Source organism: Onychostruthus taczanowskii, unplaced genomic scaffold (assembly GCF_017590055.1).
Source record: "Onychostruthus taczanowskii isolate IOZ18803 unplaced genomic scaffold, ASM1759005v1 scaffold4, whole genome shotgun sequence".
Lineage (NCBI taxonomy): Eukaryota > Metazoa > Chordata > Aves > Passeriformes > Passeridae > Onychostruthus > Onychostruthus taczanowskii.
Window position 1 is genome coordinate 24,831,847 of NW_024501459.1, and position 15,090 is coordinate 24,846,936.

A 15,090-nucleotide genomic window follows, 5' to 3' on the forward strand; every position below is an offset into this window, starting at 1 on the left:
GTGAAGAGCTTGGATTTCTCCCAGGCCAGTATTTGGCCTTTGATAGGACTCACCTGATTTGAAATGTCATGTGAAACGAACTGGGAGTGAATTTTTGTAATATCATTGCTTCAAAGTGAAAGCCTGAGGTATGAATGACATGCAAGTTTCAGGAGTTTACCATTTTTACAGGTTAAATACACTCAGGGGGGGCTTGAAAACCTTGAGCTGTCAAGAAAGTATTTTGCACAAGCACTGAAGCTTAACAACAGAAATATGAGAGCTCTATTTGGACTTTACATGGTAAGCATGATTATGTATTTTCCGTGTTATCATTCTGAGTATGTTTATGCATGTATGTTATCCTTTGCCATTTGCTGGTTTTCCCCTGATTTTTAGCTTAACAGCTCACTGTTTTAAAATACAGAGTATTTTACATACCTTTGGAGTAGGGATAATTTTGTGCTAGTAACTACTCCTTACCGAAGTGCTCTTAACCTTTAAGTCTTGGCTGTATTTTCCAAAGAATTATTGTTACTGGCATGGGAAGGTAACTTCTTCAAAAAGGATTTAAAGTCAGGCATCCTCTCTAGAAGATGATGAATTGCTGAAAAACACCAGCACAGTAGCAGTATTCCTTGCAGAGTGGATTTATTTATATAAGTAAAATCTTTCTTTGGTTCTTAAGTAATATTTTGTATTCTTTCAGGTGAGGGTGGGCATATTTTATGTATAGTCTTATCTGCTTTTAAAAGTGTTTTCTGATGCAACAGGGGAAAATGCCATGTCTGCAATGGCTGCTTGGACGTACAAGTGATGCATTTTATATTGTGTCTGGTAAAAAATTGATGTGGAAAACTAATTCATAACTCTCACTTTAGGAGAAGCAAATTGGATTAGCTAATCATGTCCAGGTTTGGTTCTTAACTCAGTACAGAACTGAACTGAAGTCTAATGTAGCTTTAAATAGAACAAACAATAGTTTAAAAAGTCTAGCTGATTCTTATCTGGATGCTGTTTGCTGGTAGCTTTTAAATTTTTTTTGTCTTTTTCCACTATCACTGTCCATGGGGCTTGGACTGTAAGGATGCTCAAGGTTCTCAGCTTATTTCATGCACATAAATTTTATAATTACACTGAGTTTTGTTTTTATTTTATTGTATTCCTAGTCTGCCAGTCATATTGCTTCCAATCCAAAAGCAAGTGCAAAAATGAAAAAAGATAATATGAAATATGCCAGCTGGGCAGCAAACCAAATAAACAGAGCATACCAGGTTAGTACTTCATTGCTTTATGATACTCTCAACATGCTCTATAGTTCTTTTCTGCACTTTTATCAGCTGCTGTTCAAGAGGTTTAATATGACATGTAAATCAGCATAATCTGCTTGGATTTTTTTACATTCTGCTTCTGTTTGATTTCCTGGAAACCTTAATTAATAAAAGGTTAAGTTTCTTGGAAGCCTTAATTAATAATTTTTACAGTTACTAATTGCTATCATTTACTTAATATCTTTAAACATACTTTTCCTACTAACATTAACTGAACGTGTATTACTGTAATATTGACCTTCAAGACTTGGTTCTACAGGTATTTTGGAAAACTTGGTATGTCTTAATTCTTAGAGTGACTTCATTATCCACTTCTATTTTACTAGAAAACAAATTAAATTATAGGAGCTTTGTTTTCCTTGAATTTACTCTAACCTTTCAAAATCATATTTAATTGCCTTAATATTTGTGACTGAAGTTGGTTTTGTGTAGTTTTGTAGAGAAATGCTTATTGAGTTGTGAAAACGTAGACTTTGTAGGCCATAATCAAAGCTTGCTGAAGTAATTTGGAGTCTTTCCAACTTTTTTAAAAGTTATGTGTAAACTTCTGTATATCCTGTTGTATTATAAGCCTCTATTTCTTTCTATAACTATGAATGAAAACATGTTTTAGCTCATGGGCTCTGCTGTCTGTGTATCCCAAATATATTATGTCTATTTGACTCCATTACAGCTATTCTTAATGATCTGCCAATCAAAGTTTATATATAAGTAATCCTGGACATCAACATCATACTGTCCAATTCTCCCCACAACTTTTTTGTTGAGCAAATGTATTGGTACTAAATGCAAAGACTTTGTAGCTCTTTGTACATGTAGCTCTTCTTTCTCCCTGCAACATATCAGTATTGGAACCCATTATTTAATTTTTTTCTTCTTGCTACTGTTTCACAGTTAATACTACCAAATGGCCTTTTTACAAGCAGCATATCTATAGGGAATTAAATTAGATTTTCCTTTTACAGACAGTACAGTTTTCTTAATACTTAACTGCGTTTCAGTTTCTTGCCAAGTGTGCAGCTTCTTGTGGCTGATGTGTTTTTGATATATGCCAATTTAGAGGTATTTTCCATTTCTCCTAATTGGCCCTGCAGCTTCTGACTGTACAGTGAAGAGCATTGTATCCCTGGGGACATAATGAAAACTTTTTAACATGTGCCTAAAGTTTATTTCTCTTCTGCTCTTTAAATCGCTCTGCTTTTCAGTAATAAACCATTTACCTGCTCATGATGGTAAGGTGTGTATGAATTAACTACTTTGTCTGATGCTTCATAAATAACCAGGGCTTCTTTTGACTCTAAGTATGCCTGACATTCCTCTAAGCACAGCACAGATGGAAAACTCAAGTATTGCAGGATTAAAACCAAACAAAACCCAAAAAAACCCAACAAAAACCCCACAAAAACAACAAAACAACCCAAAGAAATTTTAAAAAAACCTAACACAAATCCAACCAAAACAACCAACCACATACTAGAAACCATTAAAGAATGGTTTTTAGTAAATACACCACAGATTCATAATTGACAGAACACAATAGGTTTTAAAAGATGTGTGAATTTTTAGTGAAAACCAGTATGCTGTGTTTTACATCTTAGTAAAATCAACTGCTTAGATTACAGTGGATTTGCATATGTTTTAAGTAAATATTGTGACTGTAGTTCAAAGTACTGGTAGAGACTTGTTAGCACTTCTGGGAAGCAGTCCCTTTCAGGGTGCATCAGGGTGGAAATTTACAGCCAGTGTGGGCCATGGAATGGCCTAGAAGACCTGGAAATAGGCATCTTCTGGTTCTAAATATAATGGATGTGTAATTATGACAGCTTCTAGTTAACTGTTTCCCATCCAGATAAGCATGCCTGTTCGGTTTTTTCTTCCTTTCCCTTCTTTTCTCTTCTCATGGCTTTCTGTTAATATCATAATGTCTATAATAAAACACAAATTTTATTGGGAATGGTGTGGTGCTGGGAGCATTTTTAAGTGCAGGGGGTTTGGGGAGGGACTGTTTGTTTGTTGGTTTTCTTCTAGTTTGAGATGTCTATTACTGTTTTTTTGGATCCTACATTAAGCATTTTTGGTTGATGCTTCCCAGAACAGGTCATGTGAACACAACTAACGTACATACATACATACATATATATATATATATATATATATATATATATATATATACACACACACACACATATAGCCTCCTCTTCTGCTTCTGTTAGCTGTTTGGGATATAAAGTGAAGAACACTGTGTGTGATGAGAATCTTAGGGGAAATTCAGCTCTTGGAAAATGAAAGTGCTGAAACTCAAGCCAGGATCTGGCAAATAAATGGGGTGACTACCTCCATTCCTCTTCCCAGAAGAACTACAAGAAGCTCCAGTGAGCACAGCTTGGCAGGACATCCCCAGCCCAACCCCCTTGGGTTGTTACAGTGCTGCAGAAGCGTTTGGCTACTCCAGTCTCTGTCAGCGACTCAGAACATCCAGCAGCTACAGCCAGAGGTGTTAGGTGATGCAGTAGTGGCAGTCACCCTATGAGTCAGTGTTGATTTGTTGCTCCCTCGATGAGCTGAGCTGTTGGAAATTGTCACCATTTGGACCTGAGGATGAAACCTTGGTCACTTGTGCCAGGGGAAGCCCTTACAGTGTTCTGCATTAGTGGGAGGGTATGTCTAGACAGGTTTTAAGCTGGATATTTATATGATCTCTATAAATCCTCCCCACTTTCCATGCATTATCCACCTGTAAAGTGCAGTAAGGGCCTTAACAGCTTGTTGGGTTTGACATTGACTTGTTTTATTGGTTGGACATTCTCCTACTGCTAAATGATGTTTTTCTGGTGGTCATGTTCTAGAGAGCAAGATGAATTTGGAATCCTGATTTGGATGTCTATACAAATTATATGAATTTGTGACTTTAAATTCCAAATTATTAAAGCAAAAAGTTAGTTTTGAGCAATTGTCTTGCTGTGAGATCTTTCCCTATTTCCAGTTTGGATTTGAACTTGAATTACCAGCAGTTTGATCAGTAATTTTGAAAAACTGCCTTTATTTTCTCAAGTTACTGGCTATAGTTGCTTTTAAATTATTTAATTATTTAAAAAAAATATTTTGTATGCTATTTACTTGAATATTTTTACTGGTCTTCTTCTTTCAATTTATTCTGTCATTCCAGCAGTGTGCTTTGGCACTTGATTTTTGCTCTTCCTGTGCATTCCTCTATGAAATCAGAGGAACTTAGTTTATTGTCATTTAAAGAAAGCGGTGTTTGAGTAAAGAAAGAAAACATTACTTCACCGATGTTGGTTAGACTGTGCAGCACTGTCTTTACAAGAAAACATGTTGATAAAGAATAGTTTAAAAAATTCTGAAATGCACAGATATTTGACACTTCAGCTAGTTAATATACTTATTTTGATGTTAAATATATAACAATCCATGCTGATTAGTACTTCTCATCTGTGTCTAATCTAGGAGAAATGTAAACTTCTTCAGGAAGACAGAAAGGTTTTGTAACTAGGGCTGCTGTATGGAGCTGGAATTCCTGGCTGCTAACACATCCCCTGAAAAAAAAAAGTCATTATGCTCCAGGCTTCTTAAATTTAATTGAATGGGTGGAAAAAAGACCTAAATAAAATTTAATTTTAATCTTCTATTTCAGAAGCTAGTGAAGTACTCCTTATTCAAAAAATTAGTTTTAAGTTTATTATTATTATAAGCTTACTTTTGCCTTATGACTGGGAAACTGGATCATTCCATATGTGCAGACCCTGAGAAAAACTTCTGTCTGTTCTAACTGAGGACATGAGTCACAGTTATTTTAACACCAAAACAAAATAAGGCTACCTGGTGCTCTTCAATTAGGTAATTGGTTTAGCATGTCCTCTGGTAGAAGCATTTCAGCAGAGGCAGGCGAGTTTGATTAATGCTCACAAAAATCTTTAATGTGATCCTACTCACAGTAATTTTCCAGATACACGCTTCTTGGGTACATTGCTAAACACTTCTGTGTTAGCAATCTACATGTTATTTATGGCTGGAGAGAGGTGATTTTGTTACCAGCCATTTGGGAAACAGAAAATTAAGTCATGATTTAAGAAATGGATTCCAGCTCAATCAGTCAAATTGCTGTGTAATGGCTGAATAGACAAAATAATTGTTCGTCAGGGCAAATTTGAAGTGATTACATTTCCAAGTGTGCTTCTGGTTGTTATGACGTAGAGTTTGGTTTTATTTGTTCAGTTTAAACTACATGTCAGTATCATGAAGGCAACTGCTCTTGAAATTAGCAAGTAGCATTTTTTTAAACTAATGTCATGTGTCAATTTTGCTTCCAGTGTCCATGTCAAGAATAAGTAAAATATTTCTTTACTTTGAAGCTTTTCTCTGCGTGCTTTCTGCATGTCTTGCCAAGTGCTTTTTGGCCACAGTATATTTAGGCTTTTGTGCATTTTATTGAAATTTCTGAATGCTTTGAGTTTTAACAATTTTTCACTTTAAACTTTTGACTTGTGTTTTTTAAACTTGCTTATTGTTGTGAAAGGATTTGGAATTTCCAAGTGCCTGTTTCATGTGGACAAAGAGAGAATATTTTATTCAATCAGATAAAATCATAAGTTGCTGCTTTCACCTTGGAGAATCTTAAGAAATCTTGGATTTTCCTCTGAAGTTGACTATTACATGTCACTTTGGAAACTGCACACCCTGAAGAATGGGTTTATATATACTACGAGAATCAAAACCTGCTATACCAGTTAATGACCTGGAAGTATAATACATGAAAATACAGTGTTTTCAGTACATCTCTAAGCTGTAAAGTGTTGTTACAGTAAGAAAATTTCTCGTAACTTTGATTTGAGATAGCTTATTATTTACTGTGCCAAAACTATTTTTTTTAAAAAAACCTCAATGCTGATTGGGAATTGCAATGCTAGATTGTAGCCTAGGGGTCAAAAGCAGGTTAACAGGTCCTGCAGCTTGTTGCTGGTGTGAGATTACCTGAGTTTGATGACTTAATCTTTCTTAACAGGTCATGAAGAGTTTGCTAAATTAAGTTAATTATAAGAGAGAAGGGACACATTATAAATCAAGGACTAACTATGCAAGACACCAGTGGTATTTGAAATAAAAAACTTCAAATTGAAAATTTATTGAGTGTTTAGATGTTAACATTCAAGTAGAGGATAGGTTTTTTTACTAAAAGCAAGTTTTAGTTACTGTTTCTGTAATTTCTTTACTGCCTCTCCCAAGCTGAAATGCAAAACTTTTTAGTGCAGGTGTATTAAAAATGGTTAGGAATTTCATTTGACTAAAGACCAACCTGGTCAATTAATCCGCTCTGTTAGATATGGCTTATGAATGATGGCAATTTTCAGTATCATTAGAAAAACCCTTTTGAGTTCAACATGGGGTGGTCAGCATATCCTGTCCTTCTACCCCTTCCTTTTTAAAGCCACTACTAGTATTTGTTAAGCTGTGTCTTTCTTTCTTATCAAGACAGACTTTATTTCAAATGTTCTCTGAAATTGGTGTTTTAATAGTAGGCTACAGTCAAGTACAATGTCATCCCACATGGTTACTTTGACCCATAAAATATAATTATATGTTGTCTGGATTGTTTTATAGTAAATGTTGATAAGTAGAATTTTTTCTGTCTTACTTTAACAGAAAGTATTTCTTCTTCATTGAAGAAGGTGTTACAGCTTGTATTCTGCTGGAAATTCTGAGGTTTAATTTTGTGCTTTTAAGTTTTTAATAAATAGAGTTAATTATTGTTATTTGGTGTGTAGAACTGTTCTTTTCACAGGATTTAGTCATAGAATGTCAGGTATTTGACAAATAACAATCCTTTCTTTCCTCTTTAGTTTGCAGGTCGCAGTAAGAAAGAAACTAAATACTCTTTGAAGGCAGTGGAAGACATGTTGGAGACCCTGCAAATCACTCAGTCTTAGCTTGGCACAGAGATCTAATATGAAATTTTCCAATACCACACTCAACCTGTAATGACCTGTGGGTTATGTTACTCTAGTGCTGTTAAAAGTTAATTTTGTATTGATTACGTGCTATATAAAATAACATTTTATGAAAAGTAAAATGCCTATTTATTGCTGCTGTAAGAAATGTGATGAATACCCACTGAAATGAATTAACTTATCCACATAAACAACACGAAGAAATTACGTGCTGCACATCAGTATCCTCAGATTTTTGTATGTACAGTACCTGCTTCTAAGCCATAATTTCTAGAAATAAACTTGTTAAATGATTAAGAAAATACAGTGACTTAAATTTATATATGTAGATTATTAACATATGCTAAATATTTTTTCTTATTTGCACATTTAAGAGTAAAAACATGCTACAGAGGTGCACTTTCTGGAAAATACATCAAGGAGTGATTATGAGTACACTTCATTAGAGAAGAAAGTTTGTTAAGGGTTTTCTTAATGAGTTCATATCTAGTACTGTAGAAATGGAGAAAACTTACTCATGGACTTTGCTTCAGAGGTACTGTTGTACTGACTTAAGGGCAAAGACATTCTTCTTTGTGGCTTTGTGGGCAAATGCTTCTATGTCCATGTAATTCTCTGATTGGTGTATGCATATTCCCTTTATTTTCTTCCTTCTATGAGTTCTTTCTTGTACATGTGTTCCACATGGTGAATTTCAGCTGGGGCTCTGTGCTGGTCTCTGCTGTTCTGTGTCCCTGGTATTGGCACCCCTGCTGTGGTGCTTTGGCTTCTCCACATGGAGCGGGGGTTACTGCACTGAAGGGGTGACATGAGAGCTTGTTCAGCTGCCTTGCACTTACTGAAGGATAGTGTTTGTTACACCATCAGCATGAGGCATCTAGCACACTGTAAAACTGTTGCTTTTTTGTCTTCAGGCACTTGTTTATTTACTCAGATAATTAGTCAAACACCCTCATTCAAGCATTTTGCACCTCTGATCGTTCTGGATGTTGTTCAGATGTGCACTGTGGCAATTCAGTTGCACAGCTATCATTTCATTTACTACAGCTTCAGTAAGATTGCATAACAGCATCAACAGACCTTTGGCAAATGCTAATACCAGTACTGCAAAGTTGTTTTCATGGCTGCTACAACCATCCAAGATGATTAGACTTTCAGATTTTATACTGCCTAATCTATATAGATAGATGGGTTAAAGATTTTATTAAACCCTATGATCCTGGACTTGATGTAATAAAACACAGCAGAGTTCCTTCTTAAAAACAAACCAGCAACAAAAACTTCCTTCAAAGCTTGTAAATTTGTATAACTGAGCTGTTTTTTGCATGAGACTGGGCCTTCAAGAAACATCTAGGATCTGACTCTTATCCATGAAGTAGGTTGGAGTGTGACAGAATGGATGCCATGCCTTGAGAATTAATTGTATGTGGAATCATAAAATAGTTTATTTCACTGCTGTTGAAATACAAAACTGCAGATACTGCGTAGTGTTATATTAAATAATCCAATTCTAACTTGGGGAAATAGTGCACATCCTTTTATAATAATAATTCACAAACTGGCCTCAGAACAACATGTGTGGCTGGATTATATATGCTTTGGGTGGAAAACATCATATTTGAAACATATCATACTTGGTCCTGTGTATTTCTGTTGTAGTCTTTGATTGTATGAGTGTGCCATCTAGAGTTTTAAACCCTCATTAGTATTTTTTCTGTTATGCCTACATCTCGTGTAACTTGGTTGCATTTTAAAATTAAAAATGGTGGGAAATTGTACTGAAGGTTAAAATTACTTGGTGCATAACATTTTACCTCCAAGTTATTAAAAGCCAGCAGTGCAGAATTTTTGTGTAGCAGGCACCTCCTGCTGAAATATGCTGTATATAAAGCTTTGTTCAGATGCAGCTTTTAATATAGCAATGTCAGACTTGGGTATTTAGTAGATCAGTTTCTCTGTAAGGAAATTTGTTCTGTTTCTTGTTTTCAGTTATTTGATGACAATTTTCATGTCATTTGGCTGCTTAGCACCTTCTCATTTTCATTACTGTTTAGCATCTCTTTGAAATTACTATTTAGCGCTCTGATTTGTGCTTGTATTTTGGCAAGATTTCCACATGGTAGAGCTTACAAGTCAACCTTGCAAATATTTCTGACAAATTTGTGTTTACTTCAAAGGTTAAATAAATTACTCCAATGAAAATGCATGGGCAGTCTCCAACAGAACTATTGAACTGCAGCAACGGAAATTGAGAGTATTTTTCATATTGAAATATAAAAATAAAGTTTAAAAATCCTCTGCAGGAGAAGTAACTGCTTGAAATGCCCTGCACTTTCAGCAGGAAAGGGCTTGCTGAGAAGAGAAGTTGTCATATAATATGATCATTGTAAAAGTAATTTTCCAGTTCTAGTAAATGATTTTGTAATGTTACAGATGCTGTGTTGCATTAAAGAATAGGTTTTCAGAGAATGGGTTACTTAATTAACAAGTGAACTTCATTAAGTTCTGTATTGTGCTCTGACAGTGACAAATGCTACACAAAAATATTATCAAGCATTCAGTCTCCTCTTTCCAAAATAAAAGGCCATGTTTTCATATTGTTTCAGTTGACAGCGAAAGTTTGGGGCCTTTGCAGTGCCAGGCTGTGTAGCAATGACTGTGTCTGTTTTCTCAACCATACTTTGATAATAGGCTTGACAGGGAGAGCTCAGTGTTACCTGATGAGGTAAAAGTCATTGAAGAGCCACCAAAACCTCCATATCTGCCTTTGTGATACAAGTAATTGATAACTTCTTCAAAGCCTTTGGTCCAAGTGTTACACAGTTCATTTTATGTAGCTGCTAAAAGCACATCTTGTTTAGAATGTATCCCTAAATCTCTTCAGTTCAGTGCCCAGAAGGTCTTGCAGTTGCTATTGGAAACTCTGTTATTAGTCAACGGAGGACTTCCTCTTGGCAGTGCTGTATTTGTAATGGCATCCATGTTTGCTAGTCACTGCATTTACAGTGGAACTTGTATTTCAGCCAGCTTTAGAAAGGAGGGGAAAAGGAAAGCAAATTAAACTTGACTTACTGGCATGAATTTGTTAGCTTCTTGTTACTTGCACTCTCATCTTCCAAGAACACCAACTGTAGCTGCAGTCAGGTTTGCAATAATAATTCTTGTAATTTAAGAGCTTTATGTATTCAGCTCTAAACTCAAAACTCTGTTATAATCTAAACCATAGAGATTCCAGTGAAATAGTGCTATGTGATGTGCACATACCTCTATGCAGGAAAGGACTACACCCACCCTCCTTCAAGTTGGTGTCAGAGTAGAGGAGCATCAGTACAGTTTTTGACTGTGACTTTGTCTATAAAATTAATGTGGCTTAGTATTTTTCAAAATATTGCTTAGTATTTGTTCAGTGTATGAATAGAATGTCAGGACTATTGCTTAACTATGGCAAGTAGTCTCCTGTACTACTGTCTGTACTAGTAGAACAGATGACTTGAGTCTACCCAGAGAGTAGTTACCAGGAACGAATGGGTCTGCCTCTTAAAAGTAAACTGAAAAAAAAATCCCCCAAACAACAAAACCCAACTCCTCCACCCAAAAAACACCCAGAAAAAAGCCCCAAACCCCTACCAAAACAACAAAAACCCAACAAACAAACAAAAAAAACCCCCAAAAAACTAAACCAAACAAACAAAAAAACCCAAAAATACAAATCCCAGAAAAAAACTGCAAAGACAAAAAGACAAAAATAAATCAACCCCACCAACATCACCTGGTAAAGTTGATTTTCAGCTGCTGGATGTGAAATGCAAAACGTTTATCAGTGCATTTCATAGGTGAATTTATTTTGCCTTGTGGGGAAGTCTGCTGTACAAAGCAGTGCAATCCCTTCAGTGCTTATCAGGAAGGAAGTAGGGCTGCAGAAGCACACAGGCCAGTTCAACCCAATGCCATAATAGGGTTTCCACTGACTGGCATGTTGCAGAGAACATCCCATGCATCTGCACTCAGAATCCCAGAGCTGAGCAGTCATGGTGAAAAGCACTAAATGAGCCTGGCCTGGCACAGCCCAGAGCCTGCAGAGTTGGTGCTCAGGGCCATGTGCTCACAGACCCAGCACAGCACCTGAGCTCTGCCTACGTGCCGCTAGGGCTGCACTTTGCCATGAGTCCCTCAGTCTCCTCACAGGATCTTGCTTCTAATGAGGACTGTTCTGTCCTCTGCTTTACTTTTCTCCCATTGGCATCTCCACAGCTAGAGAATCTTGCAAAAGATCTGTTTTTTCTTTGAGACTGGTGTAGAGGTGAGGATGCAGATGGATCAGTTGCTGGAGTGACCCTGGCTCTGTGAAGGTTTTGCACACTTGGCTTCAGTGCACTGAGTGACCAGTGCACACCTAAAGGTCAGCGTGTAAGCTTTGCCTTGGACTGAGTCTGCTCAAACCCTTTGTGGGTGCTTGACAGAGAGTGCCTGAGGGTGGATGTGATCTATGCTGAATGACCTGGAAGTGGAAAAATCTGTTATGATGATGTGGTGACTGCAGTTTGGGTCTCACAGTCACTGGGCCTTTTTGTGCATGTGTGTGAAACAGCATGGGGTGAATCACTTCAGGAAAACAGCCACCAGCTGGGAGGCTCTTTCTTTATCCAAGTCAAAGGGATGGCTGGAAGGAGGACAAACCACCTTTTCGACTTGAGTGAGTGACCAGAGGCCCACTAGCTCTCTGCCCTGTACGTGACAACATTTGCTGCGCTTTTGTATTGCCAAAATAATGATAGGTGCTAGGTTGTGTTTAAAATTTAAAAAAATAGTGGTGCAAACATGTTTCTCTCATCGTCCCTGTGTATTTTAACTGCTTTCAATGTGAACTTGATGTTATGATTCCTCATAACATTTGGGTGGCATGTAGGCATCTACCTCAAGGCAGTGGAGAAAGACACATTTGCAGTGGCTGCTCACATGGGAAGTTTCTGGTGGGCTTCCATCATGGCAGGCCACAACCTGTTTGCACTTCTTGTCTCATAGATGGGGCTTGCTTAAATAACATTCCTCTTAGGATCCAGGCTAATTTTCCCCAGAGAAGGAAGGCTCTTTTCCCAAATTTATACTTTTCTTTTTTTTCTGTAGCAAGATTTTAGGTTTTGGACATTATGTTTGGATGTGAAACTTTAAACCAGGCAGAGACTGCAAAAATCAACAGTGAAGCAGTTTCAAAAAAGTGAGCAGCAAGTAAAATTAACCATTGCCTTTGTTTATTTAGGTAATTGAGCTTGACACCATGGTGTGTCTGACAAGTTGGTTTGTGTTTTTTATTCCATTGAATACGGATACGACACTCATAGCTGTCACTGCCCATCTGAGAATATTTGTTTCAGTTTAAACATTGAAAACCATGTAAATATGGATAGATCATGAGGTGGGCAGCAGTATTAAAAAACTACCCAGTAGACCTGTATCTCTTTCCCTGGACCGCTGTTGTATTTTATTCTGTTTAAGTTAGAATCAAGAATGAAAACCATAAAAAATTATTATAAATCTATTAAAAGTCAATAGCTGCTGTCTGTTCAATTCTGAAATCAGTGTTGTTACTTCTCTTTTTATTTAAATGGTTATTCTATGGGCTGCTTGGCCATTGTTAGGCTTTATTGTAAGCGTGAATGTTTGAAAGATTCAAGGAGAGGATGAAAACTCTGATAAATCTATAAATACCCTGGTATTTATGCAATTGAGATAAATTGTATTTAAAATGAGCACAGAATTTCTGTTTTAAACATATCAATACCATTTAGTGGCTTGTAACAATATTGTAATTGTAGTCATGCCAAGCTTTTTGATCAAAACTTCCCAGAAATGTGATGTCTAAATGGAGCCAAAAGCTCTAATAAGCTTTTAAGTAAAATTTGATTTAGTTAAGTGTAGGCACCACCCAGACTTAGAAAGGAGCCTTTGCTAATACAGATAATTTGCTCCTCTTGGGAAGCTCCCATATTCAGGTAATTCTGAGCCTGATAGCCATATGAAAGAAACAGCTACAACTATTAGAGTAGTTTCAAAGAAAATCAAGGCTTTTCCACATACAAGCCATCTTCTCAGTGGAGATGTAGATGTGGTCATTTGAGAGCATCTTTGAGAGCAAATCAATACATGATACCATCAGTGGAATTGGATGGAGAAGCCTAGCAAGAGACTTACATCTGATTTTCTCTAGATGCTTTTTTTTTTTTAGTGTGAAGTTTGCTGAAGAAGAAGGAAGTTTGGTGCTTCAGCTAACTACATAACAGTGAATTTTGGGGATATGAGCCTGACAGGTTGGTGGGTGACTGGGGTCAGTGCAAGGAGCAGTGTCTTACACTGGTTCTGGGTTGATAACACCTGGGCCTTCTATGCCAAGGTAGTAGGGCCTGGTACCCTGCTCTAACATCTGTGTGGAGGATGAGAACAAACTTTCTTGTGTTTTTTCAATGCCCAACGATTGTATTCAATCTACTGAATGCCAATATAACATGAGCAGTGCTTTTAAAAAAAAATCCCAGTGATTTCCCAGTTCAGAGGAGATCAGTGATCCAATTTATTCCTTCCAGCTCTAGACAGCATACGTACAAATATTTTGTTCAAAATGAGATCCTGGGCCCTATTCTGGATTCCTATTTAGACAACAAAATTAGGGATGGAATTCTCCAAGTCATCACTTCCCAGCTGGCCTTGCTGGCGCTTTCTTGATTCCAAATTTTTTTTAAGATCAGACCACATATTTAAGTGCTTAAGTGCTTAGACATGGATTTTATTCTTAAATTTAGGCACCATTTTTTAAAAAGATTTTATTTTGTGTCCTTCATTTGCCAGACTCCTAAGTGGAAGCAGAACAGATAGTTGTCTGAATCACCCAGGCTCTGTGTTTGTAAGCATGTGAAGAGGAACTTTTTATAGACAGCCATCTGTACTTAAAGTGGAGAAAGAAAGCAATAAAAGTGATTGCTGACTAAAGCAGTAAGATCAATATTTTAAACAAAATTAATGCAAAAAAGACTACAGATATGGGAAAGTAGGAGTTAGTGAGGTTAGAGGTCTGCTTGAAGTATGGTAGGTGTAACAAAGTGTGCACTGCTGGGTTCTGGAGGAGCCCTAGTCCTTTTTCTTCATGTCTCCATGTCCATTCCCACAGTCTCTCACCTGTTGCCTCCCACCAGTTACATCTTTTGTGGTGGTTCTTTGGGTCAGGTTCCTGTCCATGTGATGTGGCCAACTGTGACATATATGAGGATAGAGGAATGACATCTGGGTGGTTTGTCTGTTGTTTTTCCCTGTTTCCTTTTCAGTGGTGGGTGAGACCTGAGAGTGTGTCTTGTGGCAGTAAACAAGAAACACCAGAAGACTGCCGTATATTGGCTGTTTCCACTTACCTCTGGTCATTTCAGGTATATGAGCCAGAGAAATCAAAAGTGTCAGAAGGATGTCTGTCTGCTGTTGCAACCCCAGTGATCAGAAGAAATCTGTGGGACCAGCGTTTCAGTGCCACCATGGGAGTAGGAGGAAGGTGAGCACAAACACCCCGAATAAAGAAGACTAAATAGATGGGAAATTATACTACTGAGGAATGGCTAGCATACAAGAATTTCATTTTACAAAAAATTTGAGGTTTGACTGCTGCTTTTGTTCCATAACCAAAAAAAAAAGAAAAAGCCAAAAGAAACCTTTTCACCACTGAAAAAGCCGTACCCACAAGGTTTACTCCACACTGGATTACCAGTAACCTAATGACTGAGTCATTTCCTTGTGTGGTAAGAGGTGAGGGTTTATACTGTCTACCTGATTACAGGAGA

The 15,090-nt window shown here is 37.1% G+C and overlaps 1 protein-coding gene across 1 annotated transcript in view; it reads left to right on the forward strand.

The window, feature by feature from the left end:
- EMC2 (ER membrane protein complex subunit 2) overlaps nucleotides 1–7,570 on the forward strand; it is a 30,147-nt gene extending 22,577 nt beyond the window's left edge. Inside the window, exons 8-10 of the mRNA XM_041412949.1 lie at nucleotides 172–282; nucleotides 1,149–1,253; nucleotides 7,166–7,570. Of these exons, the coding sequence (XP_041268883.1) occupies nucleotides 172–282; nucleotides 1,149–1,253; nucleotides 7,166–7,252 (303 nt within the window). The 3' untranslated portion in view covers nucleotides 7,253–7,570. The remainder of the gene's footprint in view (nucleotides 1–171; nucleotides 283–1,148; nucleotides 1,254–7,165) is intronic.
- Nucleotides 7,571–15,090: the final 7,520 nt, after the last annotated feature.